General features: G+C 43.6%; 2 protein-coding genes across 3 annotated transcripts in view; both read right to left on the reverse strand.

The window, feature by feature from the left end:
• Window positions 1-6,093, reverse strand: part of klhdc8b (kelch domain containing 8B) — a 104,360-nt gene extending 98,267 nt beyond the window's left edge. Inside the window, exon 1 of one of the 2 annotated variants that reach the window (XM_042096670.1) lies at window positions 5,923-6,093. The gene's annotated coding sequence lies outside the window, so the exon portion shown is untranslated. The remainder of the gene's footprint in view (window positions 1-5,922) is intronic. The other variant, XM_042096669.1, reaches the window with a different exon arrangement.
• A 1,873-nt stretch (window positions 6,094-7,966) lies between these two features.
• si:dkey-32e6.3 lies at window positions 7,967-13,848 on the reverse strand. Its single transcript, XM_042096668.1, has 5 exons — window positions 12,998-13,848; window positions 12,344-12,738; window positions 10,400-10,560; window positions 9,860-9,992; window positions 7,967-9,630 (listed from the first exon to the last, which is right to left on the reverse strand). The coding sequence occupies exons 1-5, from the start codon at window positions 13,239-13,241 to the stop codon at window positions 9,454-9,456; spliced, it is 1,110 nt and encodes a 369-aa protein (XP_041952602.1). The 5' UTR covers window positions 13,242-13,848; the 3' UTR covers window positions 7,967-9,453.
• Between the last annotated feature and the right edge of the window lie 372 nt (window positions 13,849-14,220).

Below are 14,220 nucleotides of genomic sequence, written 5' to 3' on the forward strand. Positions count from 1 at the left end.
AGCAGCGGGGGTCCATCCCCCAATCCAGGGCCACAAGAGGAATTGCCAACCAGTGCCATCCACAGAGCAGAGGAAAAACTAGGCCATAGCAATTTAAGGAGACTGGGGAGATGGGAGACAGAGAGAGCGACAGAGAGAGAGAGAGAGAGAGAGAGAGAGAGAGAGAGAGAGGAAAGATGGAGAGATTGCAAGAACTAAAGCTGATCGAACGTGCACTCGAGCAAACCCAGAGCAAAACAGCGATCTATCATCAGCTGTAATCTAGGGAAGTAGTTGCAGAGTGCAGCAGGTGATAGATAGAGGGAGAGGATGGAGGTAGAGAGGGAGGGAGAGGATGGAGGTAGAGAGGGAGGGAGGGAGGGGAGGGAGAGAGGGAGAGAGGGAGGGAAGAGGATGTGCAGTGTACACACGGGACAAAACAACGCAAGATCAACACAACCAACAACGCAACAGAGAAAAACAACACACAACACTGTACAATACAACACAACACTGACTAACCCATAGGGTGATAACATTTAAGATTATTATTATTTTTTACTTTATTGTTTAAATCAATCTTTTATGGACTATAATCCAGATGTAGTTTCCACATCATTTTTCCACCATGTTTCCTCTTTACTAAAGTAAAGTAAAGAACATTTAAGATTAAATAGCAGGACTGCTACCACACACCCACACACAGCACATGAGGACAATAAATCATCTGTGCAGGCCAGAAGTAGGAGTAATAAAGCATCCATCTGCTGTATCTATCATGAGAAGCTGTCTCCTGCAGACATATCAGATGACTACTGATATCTGGTCAGAATGTGTTGCCCCTCTGACCCTCCAGGAGCAGGAGATGGTCGAAGGCTTTTTTCGCATGGCTGTGGACTTTGGTTGGCCTCGGTCACTGCTCAAAGCTGCAGTGTGGCAGGGGGACAAAAGAGATGGAAAGATAGACAAAGAGCGAGAGAGAGAGAGAGAGAGATAAAGACAGAAGAGGAGAGTGCAAGAGAGAGATGGAGGGAGAGAGAGAGAGAGAGAGAGAGAGAGAGAAAGACAGAAGAGGAGAGTGCAAGAGAGAGATGGAGGGAGAGAGAGATGATAGAGGAGAGAGGAGGAACAGACAGATGCACAGGGTTGAAAGAGGGAGATGGGTGGAAAAGCGGATGTGAAGACAGATAACAAGTGCGAGAGCAAGCTGGTGGAAATGAAATTTGTCAGCTCCCTGTGGTCCCTTTTTGAAAACGCTCAATCTTGTGCGGCTTCTGCAAGACCACTCAGAGCTCTGTCTGCGCTCTGAGCTCCGCCACCACGCCGCAGTGGCATCCTGTTTTACACTCATCTGTTCTCACCCAGGGTGGTCTCACACTCTTGCCTCACCTGCACTTCCTTCTGCAAGCTCTTCTATCAATCGTGACAGAGAGAGATGCTCTCTCTAGAGCTTCACCAATCTCTCTTAACCCATGAAAAGAGAGAGCAAGACAGAAAGAGAAGACACACACACACACACACACACACTAAAATCAGAATGGAAGAGGAGGAGATAGAAAAACAAGAGGCTCACAAAAGTTCCAGTTCCATGTTTAGATCCAGGAAAAGCACTGCAACATTGTGACTTAACACACAAAACCTTGATGCTTTCAAACATTTCCAGCATTTCCAACTTTCTCTTACAGCAGAAGATAAGCTGCTTATGGAGTCATTATACACCAGCAACTCTTTCCTACCAGAAGAGCCATGGTCCTCTGTCCTTCCGAGACCTCCTAATGAGGTAACCTCTGAGTTAAATGCGGAAATGCGGATCAGAGTGGAAAATGTGATGAAGCAAGCACTTTCCTGAGTGCATTAATATGCATGCAGGGGAATATTTAAGAGTTCATGCTCTGACAAACTTCATTGAAAGTAAAATATTTGTGGGAGAAGATTTTTCCCCCTCCTGACGTCCTGTCTAGTGTGCCTCTTCACAGCATATCAATAAGCTGTCCTACTGCACTCCACCAAACAGCTGAAACTGGGCTTGCTTTCCTGAAAGCAATTGATTAGTTCAGACATTGTAAGAGGGGTGCTTCAGCTCATTCATGATGCCTAAGGGACAACATGTGTGTAATGTGCTTGTGTAATGCATTTATGTGTATGCAAATGTATGCCTTTCTGCATGTGTGTGTCTGAGTGAGTATGTGTGTGTGTGCATTTTCGGTGATGTGTTATTTAACTTGTACTGTCTTTTTGTCCTTTTTTATTTCCTGTAGTGTTGTCTTTTTTTGAGAGGAGGCATAATGAGACGAAGATTCTAATCCTAATTATCCGCAGTGCGGTGGAAGTGATGATCAGAACTCGTAACAGTGGATTTAATTGGGCTTTTTATTTGAAAAACACTTCACATAGTCCTCCTCTCCTATTCCCTCGGCTGCCAGCTCCAATGCCGATCAAACAGGGAAATTCAAAAGATAAATGTTTGCGATGAAATTAGGCTCGCCCCTCGCCCTGTAGAGCATTCATTCATCAAACCATTCCTCTGCTCTTAATCAATCAAGACGTGAGGAGACAAGGAGAGTCTGTGAGACAACACTGTTTTCTTCACACTCGAGTCAAACTAGTGTTGACTTCTGAGCCTCCAGTAAAGAACCTGTAGCACACTTCCATCTTTCAAGTTCTGGATCATCAATGGTTCATTTGTGGTTAAGCAAGATTAATGTAGATAGTGTAAAATGTAATGTAAATGTAAAATAGCTAACATATGTGTGATTTTTTATTTTGATCAATGGGTATTTTAAAGTATCTGTGTGCATTTATCATTATTCCTGTCTTCATTGGTTGAATATGTAAGCTTATCCACTGAGCCTCTTCACTTAAATTGACATCAAAGCTGCTGTGTGGGTCCCCTAGCATCTCTTTAATTAAATCTCCACACTTGGGGTACCACGGCGCCACAGCAGCGAGTGGATAAGATGGGTCAGGACGATAAGGTCAAGTGAATTCGGTCACAAGGCCTCCATCATCTGCTCTGCTGCTCCCCTTCAATAAACTCTGAAGAGAGGACACAGGAAACTTGCGCAGGCTCAACTGAGCATGATTACGGTAGATCAGACCAGATCAGGTTTTATACTACTACTACTACTACTACTACTACTACTAAAATCAATAATAAAAATAATAATGATAGTTATTAATAATATTAGTATTAGTAGTAGTAGTAATCACAGCACCTGATGCTATTGAAATGAAACTTCTAACCTAGGCAATTACGAGAATGCATGACAGACAAATAAGTCCACATGGCTGTGGTTTAATAACTGACTTTAATGTCCTTTTCCATCAATATGGAATCATTACTGTGGTCTTTTTGTCAAAATTAGCTCACTGAGTATATCAATATTTTTGATGAGGAGGTTCTCTTCAAAAGACCAGACATTTCTTTCGAAGTTCATTTGACCATTCAGAATGCCTACAGCATTAAAAGCTTTGTTTGAAAGATAGCCAGAATAGGAAGCGACCACACACACACACACACACACACCCTCGAGCCATTCAGTGAACATTAATTAAATCAAGCAACTGGATAAAGAAATTAATTGCCAAGTGCTAGGACACAGAGTGATGTTTAAACTGAATGGCAAAGCCTCTGAACAGAACACACACACAAGTCTGAGAGAGTGTTCTCACACATTCATTAAATCCTTTCGTTTTGTATCTTTATCCGCCTCAACAGATGTCAAGGCAAACAGGTCCAGAATGTGTGAGACAAATTTTTGCACAGTCTCTCCCTCTATGAAGGCTTAGTCTGAAACTCACTTTTAGAATAATAAAAATCAAGGAGACAGCTGTATGGATTTAACAGTATTTTCTAACTACTAATAGTCTTCTCAGTCATCTTCATTGTAGCACCCACTTCAGTGACTTCCTAAGGGTTAGTCTTCTGAAAATGATAGTGCTTCTACACGGTTTACCTTTTACAGCCTGACAGAACTTGCTGCTAAAGCTAAAGTCACTGTACCTTGTGTTTTCTTACCATACCGGATACGTAATCATCCCACCTCTTATAACTTTCACCTCAGGTGCTTTATACACCATGTCCTATTCTCCACACCTGACTATCATATGCATTTGTCATGTGTACAGACCTTACTGTCCGTATTGACCCTAGGCAGATGGGTCAGGCCCTTGAGTCGTGGATCTGCTCGAGGTTTCTTCCTATATGTATCTCCAATTCTAGGGAGTTTTTTCTCGCCCCTGTTACCCATGGGCCTTCTTTCTTTCTTTCTTTTCTTACATTCTGTAAAGCGCCATGATACATGTGTAATGTTTTGCCGCTCTATAAGCACAATAAATTGAAATTGAATTGAATTTTGAGTTATATTAGCCTACACATTATTTCCACTCACAATTATATACCATGCACTTCACTTGCAACCTGTAGCCTACCATAGTATATGGAACACAATCGAGATAGAAGCCAAAAACAAGGTGAAAATGTAGAATGAGCACCCTGTATTATTCAACAGTCTCAAACCACATTTTCTTAAACTATTTGCCTGTTTATTATTATTTGTTCAATTGACTGTCACTTTAGTATTATATATGTGCTTGTCACTTCTGCCCATGGCAATGACGCATCAGGTTAGCAACGATTGCCAGCAGATAATACTCTCACGACTTTAACAAGAAAATGAGAAACCCCACCTGTCTGCTCTCTCTGTGTATAAGGCGTGCTCTAACCTTTTATATGATTATGCAAATGATTACAGAATAGGAACAGGTTATCAACTCTATACACATGGAGGTAATTACCACCTCAAGGGTGCAGACAAGAAAGGAGTCTATGAAACGCCATGATTAAAGAGTATATTCGATTATGAGAAAATTACAGATGGAAGAAGATGGAAGATTACTTACACTTACGTGGGTAGAGCTAAGTAGGCTAGGTGAGCTTAAAGCGATATGTATAGAAAAAGGGACCATTTGCGGATCATACACTACATGAAAAAGGTAGCCTTTCAACTTGTGTGACGAGGAAGATACTGACAAAAAATAGTAAGGATGCATCAGCAGGACCAGGCACAGCATAGGCGAAGCCATGTGAAAACAATAGAATACATAAATTACTACAATTGAAAAAACATTTAGCAAGGAACCATGTCAGGTTGAAATTTATGAGGATGAAAAGGGATTGTAACTAAGTGTATTGATTTAGGAAGTCAATGGAACAGGTGCTATTAACACAACGCGAGAAAATGCGCAGAGGCGGCTAGAAAAATAGTGTTTCAGTTTTGGATTGACGCTAAAACTTCCTTTCAGTTTTGCGCAAGTAACAGTAGGCTACCAGCGAAATAATGTGTGAATAATTGCAGACATATCCGAATGATAATTCAGAGCTAAATCATTACTGACGGGCCATCCTAAAATGTTGTACAGCGGTATTAGATCACATAAACACTGCAACATTAAGCTGCTGGTTATGTCGAGACTGCAGAGCAAACGCGCCTGAAGCGCATCAAATCTAGATAGACCAGCTATATGATACTGCTCTGCAGTTCGTTGGTGAGGTATGCCAATTTGATGGTCAATTTAGTAATACGCATGGGACGAGTTTCTACCTAGGTACATCACAGAAGGAACAGTCCGAAATCTTAAACTGGCTTATCTGACACAATAACGTGCTCGTGTCCATATGGATAAAGGCAAAAAGCAGAGGAAAGATGGAGCATTGGGCTAATATTGAATCAAATATTTTCAGTTCTTAAACATCTTTTCTGAGACGGTTGACTGGCTCAGCAACCCAAATTCAAATTCATTCTGAACCGTAGCTTGCTCTTTACCGAATAATCCCTAAACACACCTCATTAAAACACACGAGGTCTAGAGAGAGGTTTGGAAGATTGTGTAACGGACGAAGACCAAACACAAAACTTTTACCAACGTGGAAAACCACAATACCTTAAAAAGCGTCTCCTCCCCACGGACAAATTGGAAGTCACGTCTCGTCAGGCAAGTACGCTTACACTCTTTCCAATCTCGTATATGCGTTGAGAGCTCGCAGATACGTCGTTCACTGTTTAGTGTCTCGCGCAAACAATCAGCTGTTGGACTCCACCACTGGCAAATCACCGCACTCTGATCTCCCTCCCTGCGCCAGCGCGTAAATGCGCACTCCACCTTACCAGTTGTTCTTCTAAAACATATTATGTGACGTCAAGGAACACACTTGTTTTTGTTGTCAATTTATCGTAAAGAGATGTTGCTCTGACAGCCACTATGGATATTTTTTTAGATATGGCCTTATTCTTGTATAGAGTAGGCAACAAAACAGAGCTAGTTTACCTTGTGTTAGCATACAACGATGTGCCCTATCTCCCAAACCTCCCCAAGTTCAACTTTAATGTAGGCTACATTAAATCTGCAAAAGGCTGAGGCTTAATAATCACCTACAGGAGAATAACTTGGTTGCTGTTCAACACAACCACATAGACTGCTGGGAACTCACTGTTCTTTAATTAATTCCCCACAATTTAATTGAACCAGGAATAGCCTTTTGATTTATCGGTGCAGTGAAAGTCAGGAGGAGGCATTCCGGAAAGTGGAAGCCAGTCCGGGATATATTAACAGGCAGTCACATAAATCCATACTTTTATCTCTGCGCTGATTGCCTGGCTTCAAACCGCATGTAATGGGAATGCATTATGCAGAGCTCCATTTCCTCAACCGAAACAATGCAAGTGTCTGTCTGTCGCTGCCCTGCCGCGGCTCCTCCTGCGCGACATCTGCTCCGACTTCTATGACAAATTACACTAGTCAGAGGTGCGCTCCACCTGACATAAAACGCTTTCTTGACCGAGCTATTAGAAGATCCATGGTCACACTGCCCCCCTGCGTTGTACTAATAGTTTGCAATAAAGTCAAGTGACTGGCTCTACATGAACGCTTGAACACTGGTGGGATTACAGACAGGGATCAGTGTTTTTGAATACAGTCTCCAGATATTAGATTTTCTTTTGTTTTGTTGCGATCAAATAAGTGTAACACATTTCATGGAGACAAGGAAGAGCATTCTCCATGAATCCAAGTATTCTCAGCGCATGAAGTTTTCCGGTACACGAATAATACTATGAATGCTAAAATTGTTGGTGTTGACTCATCCATAGTTGACTCATCTATTTTTAATCTCCCCCTTGTTCTTACTTTAAATACAAATTGTGTTAAAACAGCTGAGAACGAATCAAGACGCATCGGATGTACCGTTGATCTCAGACTGGCATCTTTATAGGTCTGTTATTATATTTTCTTGACAAGTCTCATTTATCACACTTTTAGTAGATTAACCGAAGGGGAGCAGGCAACCACCACATTACACGCAAACCAATACCGAGGAAAACACACTGTGACTGCAAAGAAACAGCTTTTGACATTGAATCAAAGCAGAGCAGTCATACTGGACGTTGATATGTTCACTCTCAGTATTCCAATTGAATAGTTAGTGAGTTGTCTGTGGATTCTTCGCCCTCTAATGGTAATTTTCTTGATTATGACAATGACAGACAGTCATACTAAGCTAAACATTTATTGCATATTAGATATTATACTCTCTGATTCTGGTTTAACATATTGATGTTTGAATAAGGAACTTGGGAGATTTCATATGAACACACAATAACATCAGCAGTCCATAAACATGGAAAATAAAAGCAAAAGTGTGAAATCATTCACAGCCCTAATGTCCACCCAGAGTCCGGCCCCTCCAATGAGCCAAAACTTCGCCTCCGTGAATATCTCCGTAACTACTCCTCAACCCCCACCCTGCTGATCAATACATCCCACAAGACCATTCAGGTGAAGATCTCCAGGACATGATGCACGATCAATACCTTTGACACAGCCTCTGTGTGAGCCTGATCAATGCAGCCAGAAGAAATCAGCTGGAGACTCCGCCAAGACAGCCCCCCCAAAGCCCAACCCGAGAACAACTCAATGACCACAGCGAAGCTTCATTCACGACTTTTATTTCAAGATATGGCAAGACACACTCAGTGAGTGCACAAAGGCCCAGTGGGTCCATCATGTCTGTTCTTGTCAGGAGGGTTAGATGAGACATTGAATTGGTGGTAGATCGCTTTGGTGACGTGAGCACAGTCGGAGACAGACATCTGTTTTCTAAAACCACTCTCCTATGAAACAAGACAATAAATGCATCTCTCTTTCTGCTGAGTGCAATGAGAGGATGTGTTCTTCCAAGTCATATCTGACAAAACCTATAGGTCTAGTCCTTGTTCAAGACAACCATAACCAAGCCACGCCACACTCCTAAAATATGCACATGGTCTCTGAAGACCTCAAGTAATCAATTCAAGTGCAATTAAACCAATAGAAAACAAACAAAAAAGGATATGCTGACAGATCCAAATAAATAAGAGATAAATAATGCTACTAAATCTCCCACATGTTCTTAATATTCAGTGCATATAAGCATCTTCTCTGTGATGCACAAATCCAAATGTGTTGTTGATGGAAGACATTGCATTCTTGATTTAGTTGTAAAGGCAAAATTTAACACTGATCGGTGCAAAACATCAGAGAATTGACCTCAGCAACATGGGTCTTCTTGAATATGTGTGCAAGTATTCCACGGAAATAAACTGCTTTGTATGCTTTCCATGTTTATCAATGTTCTGCATGTACCCAGGATACAGTACTGACCTGTTTGTGTATGATGGAGAAGACTGAAGGAACTGTACCACTGTGAGCATGCAGCAATACAATTAGTTCTTCATTTGCAATTAACATCCTGTCGAGTTAATAAATAATATTGACCAACATTTTATGAAGTCTAAATAGAACTCAGTGCTCAGTTGAGGATAAAATGTACCAAATTACAATGGACTAAAAGCTAAAAGCATACTGAGCATAATGGAGAAATGGTCTCTTTTCAACAAGTTTCATCACCTCTTATTTATGTACCCAGACCAAATCTTACTATGTATAAATCTATTTTGATTGAGGCCATTTGAAAACAGCAGCAAACAAAAACAATCCTATAAAAAAATATTTTGTATCTCTAACGCTAGGCATCAATCACCCTGAGAAATAAATGAGGACTGAGGAGACATTCATGAGTGAACTAAAATGTCTTCACTTGAACACGCCTATAAGTGCTGGGACCCAAAACACTGCCAGGTGTATCATTTCTTTTTTTTTTTTTGAGAGGAGGAGGGGGAGGAGGACAGGGATAAGAAGTGAAAACTAGTCTGACCTTTACATTATACGTTTTTGGTCCAAAGCTACTTCAAATCCATCCATCAAACTTCACCCAGACAGGACTGTAATGCATCAAACAATAACAGCCCCCTGCACTCAAACACCAAACAAACCTTCATCCTTTAAATTTAATCTCAAAATTGTCTTGCGTTCTTCCCTCGGTTCTGCCCTCCCTCCCACCCTGTCATGCCTGTGTGCAAGATGAATGGGCCGAGGCCTCTAGCTGGTGCCCTGCTGCAGGTTGCTCTCGTAGTTCTCCTGGCAGGATTGGATGCGCTTGGTGAAGTAGCCGGAGTCGGAAATGGCCTGCAGCAGGTCGTTCTGCACCAGGCAGAGGTCATACAGCTCCAAAGTGGACGCTGTGCGAGTCTGGGAGCCCTCGGGTTCCAAAAACACCTGGATGAGTGGAATAAAGATGGACATCAGGACATCATGGACATTTACTCCAGTGTATAATAATAATAAAAAAAAATAAAAAAACCTGACAAAAGTGACATGTGAAGGCTTGAAAACAAACTACAACCACACTACACACACACAAACTGTACTGTGAATAACTACTGTAAAACAATGCTATTATGAGAATATTTCGGTAACAATCCCATTTTCAGAGTCAGATCCTAACCTTGGGGTGGACAATTGTATCCTCATCCGTCTGGCGAATGTTATCATCAATGAAGATGTGCTGCACACTGCCGTCAAAAGGATCCACCCACAGAGGCTTACCACCCAAGATGGAGTAGGTGTTGCGGGCCCACCTATGAGGAAAAATATCAAGATTCATTATACTGTATGTACCTACAGCCACAAAGGTCCAACTGTATACTTGTGTAAGTTAAACAAGCCTTTATTTATTTAACGGTGTAATTGAGATGGACAACGATGTAAAGGACATAGACAAGATGTAATGTAGCAAGTGTTTCTAAACGGGTCAAAACAGAGCAAGACCAATACATATTCATTTTATCCAACCGTTTGATGCCGTCTTGTTTCATTCCTTGTTCACAAGCTATTTTAAAAAGCTGCACGACTACCTGCAATGCCCGTCACACCACCTCCTCCTGCCCAACAGCGCTATTACTACAGTATGTGCGAGACATAACAACCCACTCCCCCTGGCACTGTCCCTGGGAGACCCCTGTAGTGTAATGGCTCTCTCCCTCACCAGTCAAAGTGGTCCTGGAAGCCGCCCAGGCCCTCCACAGCGCTGAGGTACTGGTAGATGGCGCGGTCCCCATCACGAGACGACAGCTTCTCCTCCCCTCGGGTCAGAACCGTGCCCTTAGTGCTGCAGCGGATCCGGCCAGGAAGATCGCTCACAGAGAGCTGGGAGCAACGAGAGAGAGGGGAAGGGAGAGTGGATGAGAGAAAGAGAGAGAGGGGGGAAGGGAGAGTGGATGAGAGAAAGAGAGGGGAAGGGAGAGTGGATGAGAGAAAGAGAGAGAGGGGAAGGGAGAGTGGATGAGAGAAAGAGAGATAGGGAGAGTGGATGAGAGAAAGAGAGAGAGGGGGGAAGGGAGAGTGGATGAGAGAAAGAGAGGGGAAGGGAGAGTGGATGAGAGAAAGAGAGAGAGGGGAAGGGAGAGTGGATGAGAGAAAGAGAGATAGGGAGAGTGGATGAGAGAAAGAGAGATAGGGAGAGTGGATGAGAGAAAGAGAGAGAGAGGGGAAGGGAGAGTGGATGAGAGAAAGAGAGAGAGGGGAAGGGAGAGTGGATGAGAGAAAGAGAGAGAGGGGAAGGGAGAGTGGATGAGAGAAAGAGAGAGAGAGAGAGAGAGTGGATGAGAGAAAGAGAGAGAGGGGGGAAGGGAGAGTGGATGAGAGAAAGAGAGAGAGGGGAAGGGAGAGTGGATGAGAGAAAGAGAGAGAGAGGGGAAGGGAGAGTGGATGAGAGGAAGAAAGAGAGAGAGAGGGGAAGGGAGAGTGGATGAGAGGAAGAAAGAGAGAGAGGGGAAGGGAGAGTGGATGAGAGGAAGAAAGAGAGAGAGGGGAAGGGAGAGTGGATGAGAGGAAGAGAGAGAGAGGGGAAGGGAGAGTGGATGAGAGAAAGAGAGAGAGAGAGAGGGAGAGTGGATGAGAGGAAGAGAGAGAGGGGAAGTAGGAAGAGGAAGAGGGAAGAGAGGGAAGGAGAACTCATTTATTACTTAGTCCAGTCACAAGAGAAATGGCAAGTTGTGGTATTTTGTCATCAATTTCCGAACAAATAAAAAAAAAAACTATCAATGTCAGTGATATTCTGCAAAGGGTAACTTGCATGCAATTCAAGGAAAAGGAATTTCAAGCACTAGAAAAATACATGTAGAATACTATAATGCTTTAGCCCTCGTGGACCTACAACAGATAAGAGCCAGATGTGTTCTAGACTCCAGGATTCTGGGATTCTCCAGGATTCCAAAAGCCTTCTCAAATTCCATTTGTTTAAAAGCTCCACAATCCATTGTAGTATTTCTATAGCCATCACGAGAGTTCTGTTAGTCTCGAGTTAACCCTCGGTCATGGGATAACAGCAACACTTCTTTCTTAGCCCACTATGACAATGGCTGCTCTTTGCATTCCACAGATGGGGGAGATGCGAGCAGACAGACTCTGCGATTATGCGGACGTGCGTGAGCAAACAGCGGCTGACAGCAGACAGCCTGAATAAGTCGTCACCACCCCCGTCTCTACCCTGGACACAGTGGACTCAGCGTGCCCGGAGGCGTGGGCTCCTTCTGCCCACCTCCACCGCAGAAATCAATGTGTTCAGCTCCACTTGGCTAACGAGAGCATCAGCCTGCTGTGAGGGTGTGGGTGTGTGTGTGTGTATGTGGTGAGTGTTTATGAGAATGGGCAGGGCGGGGGAATGTGTTTGTGGGGAGGGATGGTTCATTATGAGTGCGGTCAGGTAGAAAGAATGCTGTGTGTATGTGGTGAGGGTGTGTGGGGAAGAGGCGTGGGTTGGGGGCATCCAAAGGGCAGACAACAGTCTTAGGGCAAATTTTGGACAATTTCATACCTCACCTCACCTTCACCTTCACCTTCACCAATGCTAAACAAGGCACCAACACATTCATTGTGATGAACCTAAACATACTCAAGATGAACAAACCGTTTGCCATCTGAGGCCTACCTTTAGGGCAGGGAGGTCCGGGAACAGTGGATGGTCCCCCTGGGTCAAGGCTCTGCGGACCGCTGTCAAGACTCGGGGCAGGTCAGTGCCAAAAGTGCGGAACAAGATGCCAAACTCGCGGCCTTGGGAGGCCAGGTCCTGGAGGAGCTGGAAAAAAGAGGGCAAGATCCAGTGGTACAGGTTGCCGTCCTCCCCCCTCACGGAGAACTCCTCATCCGCGGGCAGGTCCGCGGGCCAGCGCAGCTGAGCCAGGTGCTCCTCCAGCACCCCACGGAACTTCCGGCCAGGTCCAGCTGTGGTGAAGCCAGCCACTCGGCCGAACTTCGAGTAGTAACTGACGGCATCTTTGTTGGGTGGCGAGAGGGAGGGGGCTTCAGATATCCACTCCCACTTGCCTGTAGGCAGGGTGAGGGGATGTGTTGACAGAAACAGAAAATCTAGCTTTACAACATTCTCAATGCATGCATATTGGGTTACAAGGTAATGTCACATACTTGAATCAAAGCCAAGACAAGTTTAATCATGTTCCATAACTAGGCAATATTTTCTTAAACCAAAACCCCTACATAAGAATAAAACAACTATGTGACAAATCAATAAAACAAGACATTTATTCAATGCAATTCAACTTTTACCAGCATAACACCATCTTACCTTTTGACATATGTCCCCAAGTGACCGTGGAAAGAAAGTAATCCAAAGCGGCGACAGTCCCTTGCTTAGTCACGGCATCTGATACCAGGATGGTATTGTTCAAGTCGATGTGGAGAATGAGCTTCTTCGGTCTGACAGAATTCCCTGTGGGATGCCCACTGCCAGGTGCGCCCGATCGAAGTTCTCGTTCGTCCTCGTCATTAGTCTCATTTATACCACAGTTTCTGTCCACGGCGTCTGACATTACTTAGCCTACAATTAAGTCCCTCCACAGGAAGGCTAGATTTGTGGAACGGAGAATATTAGAGTAGGCTACTAATTTATCCAGGAGTCCTGTGCGGAACGTTCTCACTATTAGACGATCAAAGCAAATGCTATAAGCAGCTAATGAATGAAACCTACCGTATGACTCTTGCTACATTAACAAGTTTGTCCTTAGAGACGTTAGTTGGTAATGACAAATAAAGGGCATGGTGACATTTACAATCCTGGTTTTGCTGTAACTTTTTCTTGTATGAATGAGCGCTTCCGACATATCCGAATAAAAAAAATATTGACGTAGGCTACCAGCGATTTTAGGGATCTGAAACACCACCACCAGATGCTAGCTGGCTTGCTACCTTACCATGGTAATGTTGGCTGTCGGAGACACATAATCGCTAAGGTTATTTTTTTTAAAATGAAACGTTTAGCTAACGAGCACGGCATTAGCTATTGTTCTGTCGCCAAAAGAGGTTCTTGAAACAAGCCTACCACATAACATTTCCACTCCCATGGGTGTAGTTGATGACACCAACACCATGGTTTGTTGTATGAGGCGGCAGGACTGGCGAGAAAACCACACACCGGTTTTGAACAGCTGAAACTGCACATTTCCTTGTTTTGCAGGTACAAATGGAATTTGTGTGGGAGGCTTTTTGACTAGCGCACCCTAGAGGATGTATTTATTATGGAGGACCAGTCAGGAAACAAACTGAATGTAGGCCTACAAGCAAGTAGGTTGTATAGATCAGGGATTCCCAAACTTTTCCAAGACAAGGCCCCCCAAATACCACGAGGTTTTAGCCAAGCCCCCCCTTGATGTGTTAATAAACCCATCGACAATGCTACGGCAAATGTAAAAATAAATCAAGCTAATCCTCTATCCTCTACAGTGCAGGAAAATTGCATTTGGGGCTTTCTGCTCTATGAGAGCTTCCACGTATTCCCAGTCATTATCATGG

The sequence above is a fragment of the Alosa sapidissima genome, chromosome 7, assembly GCF_018492685.1.
Source record: "Alosa sapidissima isolate fAloSap1 chromosome 7, fAloSap1.pri, whole genome shotgun sequence".
NCBI lineage: Eukaryota > Metazoa > Chordata > Actinopteri > Clupeiformes > Clupeidae > Alosa > Alosa sapidissima.